The sequence below is a fragment of the Hyalella azteca genome, unplaced genomic scaffold (genome assembly GCF_000764305.2).
Source record: "Hyalella azteca isolate HAZT.00-mixed unplaced genomic scaffold, Hazt_2.0.2 contig258, whole genome shotgun sequence".
NCBI lineage: Eukaryota > Metazoa > Arthropoda > Malacostraca > Amphipoda > Hyalellidae > Hyalella > Hyalella azteca.
This window is the reverse complement of record NW_025930613.1, coordinates 1-12,650: the sequence shown is the minus strand read 5'-3', so window position 1 is coordinate 12,650 and position 12,650 is coordinate 1. Positions and strand designations below refer to the sequence as shown.

The following is a 12,650-nucleotide window of genomic DNA, read 5'->3' as shown; positions in this document are numbered from 1 at the left end:
ATATCTATTAACACAAAGACTGTCTCTTTAACCCCTGCGGCTCGTCGCTTTAGTGCGTGCGTGCACTTGTTCGGCCGTCTGTGGCGGCCACCACCACCATCGTCGTCACTACCATCACGCCTCGTGCCAGCGGTGCCACATCTACGAGTATCATCAGGACAGAGTTCTCAAGTGTGCAGGAATTTGCTATGAAAAATACAATTAATAGCATTCGGTGGGACACTCCCGTTTGATTTTCCCGAATTTACGCATACAGAGATGGGAAAAATGCGTAAAATTAGATTGCACGCGTTTTTCACGATCGGTTTTCAGGAAATAAAGCAGAACAATAAAACTTCTGGTACGGAGAAAGAATTTAAAACTTTACACAAAAACAATTTAGAAACCTCGAGATTAGTACAAATACTCAGGTACATGGAGATCGTGGTGACTTGAAGGGAGGGAAGGGAAGAAGGAAGGAGAGGAGCGCGGAGACCACGTTCACCACGGGATGGGTGGCGGCTGTTTATTAAAGGCAGGTTCGGAGGTACTGAGCGGGAGGAAAGGGATGAGGGTAACGGTCAGGATACCCAAACAGTAGGCAAGCCGGACTGCGAACATAACAAGCTCCTTATGAACTCGCTACCAACACGTTGGGGATACGGCTTGGGGTGACGTGCGTTTCAAGAATGGTTGTAGGTATGAAATTCGCATCTGTTTAGAAATGTGCTTAAGAGACAAACTGAAAGGCTGCTAATATGCACACGCTTCAACAATTATGATGTAGCATCGGAGACTGGTTAGGAGGAAGTCTAAGATAAGAAAATAATTCGTATTAATAAACATTAATTATGAAATTAAAAATCTAAATTTAGAAGACTTCTTCGTGAGCATGAAAGGCTCACTAAAAATTCACGTCCGGCCAAGGCATCCGAGTTTTCATCGCAAGAACAGGCGTCGATTTGAATAATTTATTATGCCGTAGTGTTCAGTCAGTAATGAGCCAATAATTTTTAGCTTGTTTATTTAAAGAGTTACGAGTACCGATCATCATAAAGTTAGACTAGCCTCTTTGTACCCGGTACCCACGCTGCGTCTTCCGCAACGATTACCGAGAAATGCCCAGTTAATTGAAAATATAAAATCGGATAATCATGACTAATTTTAGAGGAAAGAAAACTCAGAAGTAAAATTTAACATTCCTTTATAAGATATGAGCCCATTACAGAAATAAAATAAATCATAGCTGACAATACTTGATAAAGAAAAGGAGAATCTCAAAAAATTCAACAAAATTCTTTTAGTGATATTGCACCGAACATAAAAGTGATTATGAGCATGAATTTGACGTCAAAGAAAATAAATCCCACAATTTTACAACATAACGGTCACCCAACGTGTTATAATTGGAACTTCCGTCCAGCATGCCCGTGATAAAACCATAGGAGCTGTGGCCAACGATAAATTCTCATTACTACAACAGTATTTATGATATAGTGGCGAAGACAATCTTTAATTATTTGAAAAAAGTCCATTCAATTAAACTTATTACATCTTTGTGAAACAGAACGCTGGAGTTCTGGAGCCATTTTCTTGAATGTATTCCGTGATATAACACAAGGTAACATCGCCGTTAAGGCAAGAGAATACCAGATAAGAAAATAAATTTTGAACACACAACCAAAGTATATTTTTATTATTTAGTAGCATGTGTTTTTTGATTTAACAACCGCTGACTTAAGAGCGACCTCATATATAGGCAATAATTGGACTTCTGACATCCCTCTATTATTGCCCATTCTAATGGAACATGCTATATACATCCATTATTTTGTCGATATGCGCTTCAAGGTTTCATGACCACCAAGATGCTTGCTTATCCTCCACGGGAGGAAGCCATTATTAACTAATCCAAGATTATATGACATGCGATGAGGACAGAAACAGAATGGTTCAACAGTCATGGCATCAATGTTCACAGACCAGTTTCAGATAAGACGGTAACAGCAATTTTTGTTTTATCTTAATAGAGACGTTTAGACTTTTTTGCTTTAAAAGAAAATCAATAATGGAAATACATATAGAATCATGTTTACAAAACTTTTTACGATATATCCTTTCTATTTATGCACTTCATCTTCAGTCATGTTTGTGGTAGTATTTCTGCTCCAAATAAATACATTAAAAAATGTGTTGAAAGTTCCTTCCCACTTCTAGTGGACCAAAATACAATAAAATTACACCAAATATTAGTTTCCTCGAAAGTTACGCACAACCATTCAACCTATACTGGTCGCGAGCCTTGCAGTCGCACGCCCAATACTGATGATAAAGAGCAATTTCAACTAGTTTGCACTAAAATTCAGCCTGTAAAATCAACAACAAAATTTAACGTCTAATTATATATACTACGTCGGAGTTAATATTACGCTACGCTTGCACATTGCATTGCTGCATTGGTTGAAAAGATCTTAAACGGGTGTAACTGTAGCCCTGTATGCAACGTTACCTCTGTTACACAGAAATCCTGAAAATATGCAATAATATTTTCACTTACAAAAACTTACATTGGTATTGCATAGCACCACAATGGCAGGTATAGTACGAACTGCGAACGTGAATAAAATAAGATTGTTTCAACAGCGTCCAAGGGGGTGAAATTATAATAAAAATGCAGAATCAACGACTAAAAAATACTTGCACAGGTATTGCAAAAATGCAATGGCAGGCACAGTACTTACTGCGAACGTAAACACAAAAGAATTGTTTCATTATGTCCAGAGACTGATAATTGCAATATTCATGCAAATTTTACGGTTACGTTGTCCTAAATGACCTCATAAATGATTGAGGTCGGATGAGCAAAAAAATTTTATACAAGACAGATTGAGCTACCGAAACTAATAAATGAAACTAACAATGCCGCAGCAAATTCGGCCCCAAAATATTTTACTCAATAAATAAGAACCGGATTACATATTTTAGTGACAATTAAAGCAGGAATTATTTGATAATATACAAAACTACTGAACGTTGATATAAAAATAAGTTGCATTAATACAAGGACAAAAACTTTGGAAAAAATTTAAAACAAATGACATAGAATTGTTACAAAAAATTCCAAGCATATTGTACCTAGGATACACATATTAGGCAGTGTTAGAATTCGAGTCAACAAGAAAAGTAGAGTCATCAAATACTACAGCAAATAAGGCCATAGACTTTACAAGGTGAATTAAAAAAGGGTGGACTCATGACCTTCATAGGGCCTGTGAAAAAATTAGAAATTCGCTAAAATGTACAGGGCATCAGAGGTTGGGAGCCACTTTGTTAAGGAATTTAATGGCAACCTCGTAGCCAAGGAAACAGGCAGCATTGGCAGGGAACGCCCTGATCATGACCGGGGTGAGACCGCGGAACAGAGCTGAAGGTCCTTCTTTCTTCATGATGTCCATGAAGACCGAACGAATGCCATTTGGATACGTGCCTTCAGGAGCTGCACAGTAATCAGTTCATGATAAATAAATAACATAATTAACAATAACAATAATAATAACAGTACTTAACAATACTTAACATAACAATACTTCATTAGTTAACAAAACAAATTATGGTTATAAAATTCCCACAAAAACATCTGTTTGAAATTTGCAGGATTCTCAAGATTCGACTAAGAACAGATCTTAAACTTCACTAGGGCATGGTAAACTCCACCCCATCACGTGTTACATCATTTTCAGGCAGTAAATTGTCTAAATAAAATGATACCATGAGAATAAATGATGAAAAAATTCCAATGACCATCACCAAGACACGTGAAGCATCCTACCCTACTTAATTTGATCAATAATCTACAAAATAACGCCCAAAAACGCATTACATCCGACCCTATCTACATGCAGTGAACGATCCTACCAAACATGAACCAAATAACTGATCACCAAACCCACAACGGAGGAAAGCATCATACCTACCAACACCCTCCCCACAGATTAAAGCCTGTAGCAACCATCCGTTCTTCTTGATTTCATCCACTAAAGAAATAGGCTCAATTTTTGTCAACCTGGTTAGCTAAGTTTTAGTAATGTTCAGTTCATCACCAGCCCTGAACCTGTAAACAATAAACTTGCCTCACACCGTACTCCAGCCTCTCCCTAGCCTCTGAGTGTCTTTGAAAACTTTTATTTCAGCATTGGCAACTCGATCTTTACAAGCCTACCACAATCGATCACAATACCAAGTAGAGCCTATACTACATCCTCTCCCATGTCCAGCATACCGGTCTGTAGTCTGCTCTTGAGCACATCAGGCGCGATGGCCACGCACCAGTTGAGCATACCGGCCAGACCTCCAGCAACCACAGTCCTCAGGGGGCTGAGCTGTGCCTCTTGCCCAGGAGGAGCCATAGACGCCTTGATCCACTCATATGACATGAAGTACATTCCTGACGCTGGCACATCTGCAACACAGGAGACGCTCATACTTACAGAATCCATTCTATTTCTGCTAGTTTGGGACTCAGCAAAAATGCAATGGAGCTGGATTAATGAAAGATGCATGAAAGAGTTTAATGAGTTGCAATGGAATTCAGATGTATTTTATGGATCAACATAGAAAAGGTGATACCCAATCCAAGAATCTATTGATGGGCAGAATTTAATAAAAATTTAATTAAAAAAAATTAATTTAAAATATGATGGGCAGAATTTGGAAAAAATATTGTAGAAGACTATTATAAGCCAGAGTTGATGTTGGAGGAATAGTTCACCTCTAAGAAGAGTGGCACAGGTCCCCTTGTATATGCTGGCAATGCCACCAGCACGATAGAGCTGCTTAACCACATCAATGGGTCCTTTGTAGACCTGGGGTCCACTGCTGGCTTGTTGAACCTGTAACAGCAATTTGTGTTTTGACATAATGCTGAAAAACAATTCTAAATAGTCAAAAAGTACCAAAATTGTGAAAAATTCAAACACGTCAAGAAAGAGCAACAGGTGATTATCCCAACTAATAAATACAACATTTTAGGAAATCAAGTAATGTCTTCAGTTCATTATCTAGAAAAAAATAATTCAAATTGACTATCCATTTTCAAATAAACGTACCTGTAGAAGGCACTTAATCCGTTCGCCGGGTGCCATGATGGCTGTGGTGAACACGCCACTAAGCATGCCAGCATTGAAGAGCTGCACAGCCGTCAACTTTTCATCAGGACTTTTCTGTTGAAGACGCTTGCCAATGCCAAAGCCAAGGAAGCATACAGCAAACATAGGTGTAACACCCATGAGAGGGGCTGCCATACCTGTCAATTATGATGATAAGAAATAGGATGGTTGCATATGTTGTTTAAAAGGAACAAAAGAGTCTGACAAATGAAGTAACCAAACTTCATATGTAAATTGCTTGAACAATAAAAAATTCACCATCAATGTAAACTCTATCTTATATCTGACGCCCAATAAATGAATAGAAGTTTACTGCATTTCAACATGCAACTGAAAACAACAAACCTTTGTATAGTCCTGTGAAGCCTTCAGCTCTGACAGTTTTGACTGCACAATCCCAAGTTCCATTGTAGAGTGGTTGAGTTTTACTTTGAGTTTGAAGTCGTACCTAAAAACAATTAGAATATCACAAAAATCATCATTATGTTACTAAAAGACTTCTAAGACATGGAGAAGTACCATTAACATAATTTCAACTAAATAATTCACTCCACTGCCCATACCTATACTTCAGAATCCTTACAATCATAAAAAGGCAATTTAAACTGCCACCAGCTGAGATTAAAGCTGAATGGTACATGTGATATTAAATCATAAGTCTCTTGTGGACACCAGATTTGGATGAGCATCGAAGAAATTTTCCTGAAAACCTAGGCTGAGCACAGCACACACCATCAGCTGGGCCACAGCACACCATCAGCTGGGCCACAGCACACACCACCAGCTGGGCCACAGCACACACCATCAGCTGGGCCACAGCACATCATCAGCTGTATCAGCTGGGCCACAGCACACACCATCAGCTGGGTCTAGACCCACTCACTCTTTTTTAAGCTAATGTTCCAAACATTTATGTATGTAAAAATAAAGAACTTAAAAATAACAATGCACTGAATAAAGCCCTAAGCATACAAGCCTTAATTACCTTTATAGTATCCAGAGGATGACCAGAAGCCACCAAGCACATGCCACCAAATCCTCCAGCAAGAAAATCTTTTGCAGGACTTACAGCTGGCATTATGGCTTGTGAAATAAATTATCTTTCTTCCAATTCTGTATCTATGTTGATTCGCAAAAGCTTGTTTTCAAACATAAATGAGATGGAAACAATATCTTGAAAGGTCAATTAATTTCAAAATATTAAAATAAAATCAATTTGAGTCTGAATTCGTGAGCATAGTGGTAAAGCAAAGACTTATTTAGACTCTCCCTTTTGAGTTGTATGAGCAGACCCATATAGTATAAGTGATATCAGCAGTGTCATATAGATATTGAATGAATTTTGGAACTATCATCAATGCCAATAATATTGCCACATCACCCGAATTGACAATTTTCAATAGAAACAATTAATTTTACAAACAAAATTGCACCAAATCTTTTTAGCATGATTGAAACAGCTTTGAAATCATCACATGGTTATCAAACTCTACAAATTGTAGTTCTAACCTGTATTATACTGGGTGGGGCAGAGGAACTTGCTTATTTGAATTAGCCTTCCTGAACTGTGATTTGCTTCAATAACTTTAAGGAGGGGCTTAATCACAAGCACAAACTGTAAAGTTTTGTTTATATGATGACCCACATTAATTTATTTTTTTCTTTGCAGTAGTCATGGAATGGACAAATGTGTAATGCCATTTTGTGGATGAGGCACATCTTTCCTCACGAGTCTCACGAGCATCGAAGCCCCAACAAATCAGTTCCTGGGTGACAACAATCTTGTATGGATGGAACTTCAATTCCTCATGAAGGATCCATCTAACAGATCAAGCTGATGAGCTGATGCATGCTTGCAAGCAGATTGTTAAGGAGACCTCAAGATGGATTGCTGCACAGCTTCAATGTTCTGCAGAGATCTTGCAGTCCTGTGGAGATCAGGCTTCTACTTCTCCAGAACACCAGATTCCCCTTCATATCTATACAATCTTTAGTAACAAGCAACATGGTAAGTGTAGTATATATTTGTTGACAAGCAACCAGTGTAGGAATCATTGATGGTACTAGATCAAAAAATTAAAATGAACTGGTTTCCAAAAAAAATTCTAGTTTGCCATAATGCTCATTAGTTTACTGTCATTTACTGTCAAACAAGGTAATAAAGGACAGGCAGGGTAAATTTGGACAGTCCTCCATCATGGCATAAATTGTTATAGCAGCAAAACTAATTGAAATATTGCAAAACTAAAAATAGCAGTGTAAACTTTAACATTTATCCTATCTGTGTAGCATAAAGGAAGTTAAGAAATCATACATTTGCTAGCTCTAAAAAATCCCCTTAAATAAATGTTTAAAAGTGATATTTTAAAATGTATTCTGTTAAGTAATGTACCTAGTAAAAAAAGTATGTGCTGTATTGAAAAATGTAGCTTGAAAAAAAGTTGCAGACCAGTGTTGGCTTTAAAACTTCATGGATGGAATTTTTGTAGCTCAATCCAAAACAAAATGGTGGCCATTTCCTCAGAACATGGTACCTATTAAGGGACAGTGACACCTCTCCCAGCCCAGGGTAATGAAAACACACCCCTTAAAACTCATTTACACTAGAACCTCAGTTAGCAAAGGCTCTAGTTCACAAAAAAAAATCAATTAACAACAAAAATTTTTTATTACATCTGCCTTGCTCAGTGAAAACAAATTTCACTTAACAAAAAATTAATGCATCAAGGGTTACCAGAAAATTGTGCATAGACTTCCATAGACAGAATTGTGCACCGTGCAATATAGAATGGGAAGTATATATTTAACTTAAAGATGCAAAAAGGTCATAAAATTAAAATACAATCCAACCTCATTCCATCGGGAATAATCTTAAACTATGGTATATTTCATCAAAGAACATGAAGGTTGTCACTAAAATATATCTTTCAGTTTCAAATACATTTTTTACAATCTTCTTTCTTTTGTCATGGTAAATCCACTTGACCCAATTAAAATGGTGTAAAATTACATGCCATGTCCTATAAGCTTACAGATACAGAAGAAAAGCTACATGGCTGCTGATATGAAGCTTGCAGTGGACAAGGTTGTTATCAACACTCAGTGGCATGTCCATGACTCCATGGATATGGTAATATCACGTCAATCCAGTAATGTATGAACATGGTAATATCATATCAATTAAGGAAAAATGAGTACAAATTACAGAAAATGATAGTTATTCTACATCTACTAACTACATCATCTACAAAGGAAGAGGAGGACTTGGGACTGGGAATACCTACTGTTAGTAATGGGTGAGTACACTTTGCATGCTTAAAAATTAAGTTTACTTTCAAGTGTCCCAAATCACACCATTCGCCAATTCCAGGGGTAATTTGAATGCTTTTCTTTTGCATCTAGCACCTTACAAATAGCATATGGAATTTTTTGGAGGTGCCATACAATAGTCCTTGCAAAGACCTTTAAAATGAGCCCAAACTCATTTACGAAATGTTTCATGGTAAGAATTTCTTAATGAAAAATGTGCAAAATAGTCCCTCATCACTCAGTTGGACATTGACAATACCGTAAAATGAGGTTACTTTGACCGGCGGGGTAACTTTGACCACTCTTCGTTTTTTTAACAAAAACCCCCAAAACTCAAAAACTACCATAGAACGGGGCTATTCGGGACAAGCGGGGCTATTCGGGACAGACCTATGACACGTCGTAAAACTGTCGTAGTAGCGAAACTAATTGGAATATCGCAAAACTAAAAATAGTGGCATAAACGTAACTATTTTTCCTATCTATCTAGTATAAAGGAAGTCGAAAAATACTGCATTTACTTGCTTTGAAAAATTCCTGAAAAAAATGGTGAAAAACTGTGTTTTGTAACCCAGGTGTCGGCTTGAAAACGTAATTGACAGAATTTGCCTATCTCATTGCAAAAAAAATTGGCAGCCATTTCCGCACGGCGGGGCTATTCGGGACACCCCCCCGGGGCTATTCGGGACACCCCCAAACACGCATTAAGGGTAGAACCTCAGTTAGCAATGGCTTCAATTACGAAAAAAATTAATTAAAAACAAAGAATATTGATCACATTTTCCTTGCTCAGCGAAAAAAATTTCACTTATGGAAAAATTAGTGCATCATCTGTCATCACAAAATTGTGCATAGCATGTCATGTATAGAAGCTAATGATCACGTCAAGTTAATGATCACGTCAAATTAATGATCACGTCAAATTAATGATCATGTCAAATTAATGATCACGCGAAGTTAATGATCACGCCAAGCTAATGATCATGTGAAGTTAATGACTTCAGAGTACTTTTTGTAATGGGTGAGTACATTCTGCATGCTGTAAATTTGTTAAAAGTAAGGTTTTTTGCATTTGTCCGGAATAGCCCTGACCGACGGGGCTATTCGGGACAAGCTCTATTTTGCGTCTGGCACCTTACGAATAGCATATGGAATTTTTTTGACAATGCCATTCGATAGCCCTGCCAATTAGCTATAAAAGGAAACCAAACTTGTTTATGAAATGTTTCATCCTAAGAAGTTATTAACTGTTGTTTAAAACTAATCATTCAATTTTGTCCCGAATAGCCCCGTTCTACGGTATTTGACATAGAAAAATTTTGTCAATGGCCATCAAAGGCCTAATACTGAGGCTACGTAACACAATAGAAAGATTTGAAAAGTTTGCATATCTAATAGGTTAAAAAATTAATAATGTGACCCACAAAAAAGAGCTATTATTTAAAGCCTGTTGGAGTACCCCCTCCAATTTTCTTATTTTTTGGTAAAATAACTCCAGGTTTTGATGCATTGTAGTAGAACTCTTCTAGTTACATATGCAAAAGACAAATTTTAGGAAAGTGTCATAGTTTGCAAATGGGGAGCATCGCCCCCCAATGGGGGAACTTTGACCACCTAATGGCAGCCGTGACGGGGTAACATTGACCGGCTTGGAAAGTAAGTTAAAATTACCATAGGTACCTATATAACATATTTCATGTTTGATACACCTATTAATGTTTTTTTCTTTATGTTTCAGACTATACAGAGTCTTATATATTGTAATTTTAACTTAATTTTCAAACCGGTCAATGTTACCCCATCACGGCTGCCATTAGGTGGTCACATTTTGCCCATTGAGGAGCAGCGCCCTCCATTTGCAAACTAAGACACTCTCCTAAAATTTGTCTTTTGCATATGTAACTAGAAGAGTTCTACTACAATGCACCACAACCTGGAGTTATTTGGAGACAGTTGGAGTTATTTTATAAAAAAAATAAAATTGATTTTATCACCCGGTCAAAGAAACCCCAAGAGCTGGGGTAACAAAGACCATCACTTTTTTGAAATTACATCAAAACTATGAGAGGCAGGAGCCAGCAATTTATATGGTGAGTAAAGCTAGAGTATAGACCTGTATTTTGCATGTTTCATTTTAAGTTTAACTTATCTAGTAAAAAAATGGCATCATTTTGAAAAAAAAAATGGTCAAAGTTACCCCATTTTACAGTACCTACTCAACATAGTGGGAAATATTGCCTCTCCAAAAATGGTGAGAAAGCTCTATTTACAGCTATAATAGTAGAGACTTGTATAATATTTCATGCTAGACTACAGAGCAATTTTGAAAATTGCAGTAAAAAGTTGTCTGCCTTTACTCTTCATTCTTTAAAAAAAAGGCAAGGGCCATAGGAATGCAGATAGCAGATTAAATTGCAGATAGCATAGCAGATACGATACCATTATCATATCGAGTAACATAAGAGCATTATCATCATTATGTATAATCATTCTGAACTCACGAGTTCTTGACAGCTATGGTACGGGTACTTCACTTTAGTAAGTTCAGTTCAAGAGTTTAGTACTTGTCTACCTAGATTGAAATTTTCCTACTCAAGAATGAAATCTCGCAGCCCAATGTGACAAATTTCTTATACTTTTGGATTTTGGAATCTTGCAGCACATGGACAATTGTGCAGTTTAATAAGCAATTAGATAAGAGATAATTCATCTATCACGATTCAGGAATCTCCCAGCTCCAAAAATGGCATCAGCAGGAAAGTTCTACAGTAGTTGTCATAATCAATAAGTCATGGACTCCATGGCTATTGGCTAATGAGTAAGGAGCCTAGGAGGTGGATATATTCAGCACCATCTTGATGGCAAACACTGGCAATCTGTTCTGTGCTTCTGCCTAGTGCCTACAAGGCTACAGCCGGGCAGCCCTGCAGGCTGCACTGCCTACCTACTCAGTAGGCAGTGCAGGGCTGCATTAGAAAGCCTACAACAAGAGCTTCCTCATGCTCATGGTGCATGAATCTTTGAAATTGGCTAATAAAAAGCCTACCTACAAATGATAATTTTCCAAAAAAAGTGACTGAATTTGGTCCACTTTTGGGGTGAAATTGAAAAAAATTCATAACTAGCTTCTTTCATTTTTCGACCTACTCCACTCATATGTCATACTTATATATTTTTCTACATTTTTCTCTTTTCAGTGGAATAATTTTTATTACGATCAAAGGAAAAAAGTTTTTTGTGCACATAACCTACGCTACCTAGGTAGCCTAACTGCCTAAGTACCTACAAGGCTACAGCAGTACAGCCTACTGTACTGTACCTACAATGTTCATAAGATCAAGAATTATGCAGCTTCTTAAATTCTCATTCTCTCTATTATCTGAAACCTTCTCTTTATTATCAGTGTTACCCAGTCTGCAAACCAGAAGCCCTTTTAAAATCAGCTTTAAACAACATTGACTTGTTTTAAGAAAATACGAGTTGAGAACCTCTACTGACGTCGAGAGACGAGACAGCCTGACAGTGTCCGTCAGTACTCAGTACGGTACTTTGCAACTTAAAATTGCAAGAATTCAAACTGCAGTTAGGATTTGGATTTGGGGCGTGGTGACTCTGAGAAAAAGAGTTTCAGGGTCAGGCCTTTGCAACGGCCATCAGCCACATGCACGCATCACATTTTCATTTGTTAGTAAGAAGAAGAAAGGGAGACCAAGCCAGGTGGAAGCAACATTAAAGAGAAGAGGCTAGAACTAGAAGAGGTGTGAAAGTTTGTGTTAAGCTTAAGGGTGAGATGTAATCAAGGGGAAGAGAAGTTCAAGATGAGATTCATTGGTTTATTATTGCTATTTGTCAATTATTAAACTGTTGACTGTGTATTTGATAATTATATTAGCTATGGGGCCTCTTAGTCCCTGAGTGACTATTTGCGATATTATTATGGTTTGGTTATTTCAATTTTACTATTATTATTGCTTTTTTCTTACACCCTCCCAGGTAAGTCCCAGCCTCCACTCTAGCCAACCTCATCCTCTCCCTCACCCTCCAAAAATCGCTTTCCACTCTCAATCATAGCAGCAGTTACCCCCGTTGACAGTCCCACAATCATTGCAATCCATTCATCTCCTGTTTGCTCATACATCACACCATCGGGAGAAAGTCAGTTGCGTTCACGGCGGAAGCACGTGTGTTATTTGAGCT

The 12,650-nt window shown here is 37.5% G+C and overlaps 1 protein-coding gene across 1 annotated transcript; it reads right to left on the bottom strand.

The window, feature by feature from the left end:
- Positions 1-1,166: 1,166 nt before the first annotated feature.
- LOC108669377 (mitochondrial carnitine/acylcarnitine carrier protein) lies at positions 1,167-7,156 on the bottom strand. The gene is made up of 6 exons (XM_018156693.2): positions 6,130-7,156; positions 5,490-5,592; positions 5,085-5,281; positions 4,748-4,868; positions 4,259-4,438; positions 1,167-3,475 (listed from the first exon to the last, which is right to left on the bottom strand). The coding sequence occupies exons 1-6, from the start codon at positions 6,220-6,222 to the stop codon at positions 3,288-3,290; spliced, it is 882 nt and encodes a 293-aa protein (XP_018012182.1). The 5' UTR covers positions 6,223-7,156; the 3' UTR covers positions 1,167-3,287.
- Between the last annotated feature and the right edge of the window lie 5,494 nt (positions 7,157-12,650).